The sequence below is a fragment of the Lycium barbarum genome, chromosome 12, assembly GCF_019175385.1.
Source record: "Lycium barbarum isolate Lr01 chromosome 12, ASM1917538v2, whole genome shotgun sequence".
Taxonomy (NCBI): domain Eukaryota; kingdom Viridiplantae; phylum Streptophyta; class Magnoliopsida; order Solanales; family Solanaceae; genus Lycium; species Lycium barbarum.
In genome coordinates, this window is record NC_083348.1 from 79,027,259 (window position 1) to 79,032,282 (window position 5,024).

The 5,024-nt window shown below is 34.6% G+C and overlaps 1 protein-coding gene across 1 annotated transcript; it reads right to left on the minus strand.

Moving 5' to 3' along the window:
• Positions 1 to 1,296: 1,296 nt before the first annotated feature.
• On the minus strand, positions 1,297 to 4,265 carry LOC132621119 (protein SRG1-like). Its single transcript, XM_060335271.1, has 4 exons — positions 3,887 to 4,265; positions 2,773 to 3,020; positions 2,044 to 2,368; positions 1,297 to 1,707 (listed from the first exon to the last, which is right to left on the minus strand). The coding sequence occupies exons 1-4, from the start codon at positions 4,169 to 4,171 to the stop codon at positions 1,426 to 1,428; spliced, it is 1,140 nt and encodes a 379-aa protein (XP_060191254.1). The 5' UTR covers positions 4,172 to 4,265; the 3' UTR covers positions 1,297 to 1,425.
• Positions 4,266 to 5,024: the final 759 nt, after the last annotated feature.

Sequence of the window (5,024 nt, forward strand, 5' to 3'; positions counted from 1 at the left end):
CTCAAGTAGTACAAACAGTATAGATCATAATTCAGCTGAAGTGTAACGAACAACAAACAGTATGAGAAAGGAAAAAAAAGTACAATCGAAATTGATGACTATTAAGTCTATTCTATTGACAAATGATTAGATATTGTCAGAACCTGAAAAACTAAAATTTAGTTAAATAGTTGACAAATAACAGAGCTTTGAAAAATGCAGAGTGGAAAAAAAACTGATCTAAGAATTGGAAGTTTAAGAATAATAATAATTATTATTATTACCAAAGAAAAAACAAATTGGATTTTTACTACATAAATACAATCATGTATTAAATTAGTCAAATGAATTTTTATATATAATAAATAACTCTTCAAATCCTCCATATTCTTAGCAACAAAGAGAAATTATACTTTTGCAGAAGTTTTGGAAGATGAAGCTATTCCAAGATATTGAATGCACTGTTGTAAGTGCTTGGCTGATCCATGCTGGTGTCTTCTCATTTACCATATTTATTTATGGTACATAGTATAACTTTATCATTAGCTAACGCACTTGGTTGATTTATTGTACAATATTTATTTTAAGATAATACTTATTAGAATGTACATTTACATTTTGGTACAAAAATATTATAGGAATAATGATTGGTTGAAGGGTAAAAAGGTCGTTCAACATTTTATGAATATTTTGGTAATTCAACTTTCAACTTAGGAACTTTCCACTTTTATAATAATATCATGATATGATTACTGGACGGAGATCATGATAATTTAATGGGATCAAATAAGATCCCTTGAATCTCGAAGCGTCACCATTCTGTGAGTTATCCTTTTATCCGAGAGTTGAATTCCCCAAACAAACTTTCTCAATACCTTAACTAATTAATTATATAATTTGTCACGATCCAAAATTGTGATATGAGTCTGATGTTTGCCAGATGAACTCTCGACTGAATCATGACGTAATGAATTACTTAAAACATGTAATGGAATATTAGGTGACGTTGTACCATCACATAACATGCAAATAGGGCACCAAGCGACTCCCTACCGTCACACAACAACAACAACAAGCCCAGTATAATCTCAATATGTGGGGTTTGGGGAAGGTAGAGTGTACGCAGACCTAACCCCCACCTTGAAAGGTAGGACGGCTGTTTCCGAAAGACCCTCGGTTGTTACCGTCACACAACAGTTATCACAAAATAATTTTGTGAAAATTTCCGAGACTCTGAGAGCATACTTAAAACAAGATAGACCCAACACGAGGCAACGTATGATGTGCAACCTGAAAAATATAATGTCTAAACCAATATAATACAACAACTCAACATTTTACTCCATAACAAATAAAAACCGTCATATATAATGAAATGAAGAGTACTCTGTTTTTCTTGTTTATAGTATCAAACAGGAAACTCCAAATTACATCAACCAGAGTAACTTACGTATCAAATGCTACGCAGGGTTTGTCATCCCTTGTCTCTATCTTCATGAAATCAACGTACGATTTTCCATCAAGTTTCCGGGAAAAAAAGTCCTGTAAATATTTTCGCACAGGAACTCTTCGGAAAATGGCGGGATTATGTGGTCCAATGAGGCTGTGTGCAGGTCCTAATTCGGAGTCAAGGTTGATGTTATAGAATGTTGCAACAGAGAGCCTCTCTTCGTTCGAGTTTACAATTACTCTGTGCTCAATGCTCCTATAGACACCATTGCTCACAATCTGCCAAAGTCAAATAGTAACATATTTACGTACACAGAATTTACAGAAAAAAAAAAAAGAAGGATCATATAACATCCAATTAGTTCTAAACAAGAAAGTTTTAATTAACCGGATTAGCCATATTATCTAACAAATTAAGTCACTGGAAATATTATGACTGTCCTGCTTCTCCCTCCCTCCGAGCATCTTCATTTTTGCAGAGAAAGGGTGTGTCCTTTCAAGAAAATTCAGAAGTGTCTAATATGTGAAGCATGATGACAGTGTGAACAAAACCAAATATTCACTACGTCGCCACCCTTTGAGAAATAAGTTACTCCGTGAAAAGCTGTTATTTACCTCCATCATATCGCCGATATTCACAATCAAAGCATTTGGGAGGGGCTTTATAGGCACCCAAATATCGTCTTTCCGGACTTGGAGACCTTCAGTTTCATTAAGCTGGAGAAGGATGGTGAGGGCATCAGCATCAGAATGAGGGCTTAAGCCAATTGCCCTGTCTGGTTCAGGGCAAGGAGGATAACAATTCATCCTCATTGACTGCATCCCATCACTGAATAGATCTCGCATTTCCTTTTCATCCATCCTTAAAGCCTTTGCCAATTGACTTAGGATGATCATCGCTAGGCTCTTGATCTCTTTGCAGTATGCTTCCATGGTGTCCCTGCAGTTCAAAACTATCCAATTATTTCACACAGACATATATATTAAGAGATGAGAAGAGCGAAGCTCAAGGCACAAGTTAGAAATATAAGTTTTAACAAAAAGTATAGTAACAAGTTCTGGTTAATCTCAATATTCATAATTATTCCTCCTATATTTCTCTAAGAACTCATTAATATCGTTGGATAGAGGAGTTCGTTAAAAGTCAGTGAACTTGTACAAATAGGTAAACAAAGTTGCTCGACTTTTCTGATACAAAAAAAGAAAAGCGACTTTATTGACCTATTCCCAATAATTCAGTGATTGTTTATGCAATGAACTCTTGAATAGAGCAATATAATGTTTTTTTTTTTTGTGGGGGCGGGGAGTTAACCATGTTCGTAGAGATAGTACGGAGATAGGTACCTGAGGTTTGAAGGCAACTTCTGAAACAAATCTGCTTTGCGGATATGCGGAGGAAGAGTAAATATGCCAAACATGTCACTCCAATCAAGCTTCTGCTCCTCCGATACAACGAATGCCTGCCCGAAACCTTCAAGACTGTCTTCCTGTTGCCATAACTTTTTCTTTTCTTCCATTGGAAGACTGAACAATTCTATAACCTCTCTCTTGAAGTCCTCCAGTAACGAAGATGTCACTCCGTGGTTTATAACCTAACAATATTCAACAATTTGGTAGCAAATTCTACAACCTTTTCACAATTACAAAGCTAGCTCTACCAGAAAACAAAGAGTAATTTTAATAAACCAATACTCGTACGCAATATCAGAAGGATTATGCATTTTAGATTCCATTATTGTGATATTATGCTTAATCCTAAGAAGTTAACTATAAGTCCCTTTTTTGGGATGCCGACACGCTTGCTAATTATGGAGTTGAATGTCCGATCCGATCCCTGTTTGGTTCAACACTCCTCAACAGTTACCTTTGGAAGCTAGAGGGGAGTACTACAGAGACAAATATCAATTCCCTTCCTTCGGGAGAAGATGTAATAACAAAACCATTCAAAGGAATAGGAAACTAGATAGCTTATATACTTTTGATGTCCCTTGATGGATCATATGTACATAGGTGAGGCTTGCTAACTATGCATGGAGCCTGTTCCAGTGATTCTTTTGTGAGCTTATTTGGAAGTCCTACCAAGCATGTAATGAATGGAGCCTGTTCCATTCAGGCAGGTGAGGCTTGCTACTATGCAACTTTCTGATGCACTTCTTTTTTATTATCAATAAAGTATATCAAAAAAAAAAGTCCCTTTTTTTGGAAAAAGGAAAAGCTGAAAATAAGTATTACGGTCCAAGTTTTAACATGTCTTGGATGTTTAATTTGAACTAATTAAATAGATGAAATATTAGGTTAAGAATCTTAAAGAGTCTGTTTAGCTAAAATTTCTTAAAACTGGCTTATTTTGAGAAGTACTTTTATTAAAATAGCTTTTCAAGAAAACAATTTTTTATGCAAAAAACTTCGTTCGTACCAAACACACCCATAATTAAACAAATTATGAAGAAAATCAAACCTGGAAGAAACCCCATTCTTGACAAGCAGAGTGAAGCTTTTGAAGCTCAGAATTCATGGAATCCCCTGATATCAACTTTTGAAGATCGATAACGGGGACTGCAGGAACCGATGCTCCAGCACATATGGCCGGAGATTCTTGTTCTGAGTGGACATACCTGGCCGGTATATTTGCAAGGTGCCCTTTGGCAAGTTCTTGAACACTTGGAACTAACAAAGATTTTGCAAAGTTCAATTTTTCCGGAGTTGACTCCATGATTCTCTCACTTAATGCTGTTGAGGCCATATTAATGTCTCGATGAAAACTAACAGCCAAATCCAGACCTATAGATTCCGTTAAGTTTGGGTTTATCACTTCCTTCCAAAGCCATATATTTATCAAGTGTAGTAATTTTTAATTTTTATACTATATGATGATAAATACTTTTTGTCTTTATATCATCGTCAGCTATTAGATTTAAATTGCCGCCAGAGCAGGTAATATAACTCTATTCCAAAGTAACAAACAAAAATACCACGCAAGACTGAATGCTAGTTTGAAAATTAAATTTATCCGGAGGCAAATAAGAATTTGAAGCTTATGAATTCAAGATTTTTACTACTGAATTTTAAATTAATAATTTGTAAATATTTCATGATTTTTTAAATACAAATACAACATTTATCCAATTAGCTAATTTGTTAGTGCTTCACAGATTTCATTTACGAAATAATATTTTTAAATATTTAAATATTAGTTTGTGGTGTGACCACTAGACTGGGCAGTGCCGGCTCTACCCCAAGGTCACTGAGGCATGAAGGCCTCCAAAGTTGCTCATCCAAATACTTATGGAGTACATGATTAGAGATAAATGAGATATCTGTAAGAAATTTTTGTCAGGTTGAAATAAATACAATTGAAAATGGCGAAGCGATTAAACTTGCAGTTATTTTCTACTACCGTATGCTAATTCACTCCACTTGAATTAATATTCTTTATTACATTGGCTTAATTCGTACATATCTTTTCTATAAATCTTTGAGTGCCTTTGTAAACTTTTTTCAAGCTAATTGAATTAGTAATAGTTAGAATTCATTCTCTTAACCTTGAATATTTCTTGAAATAATAATCGTTATACTATTATTGGTTTCAGCTTATT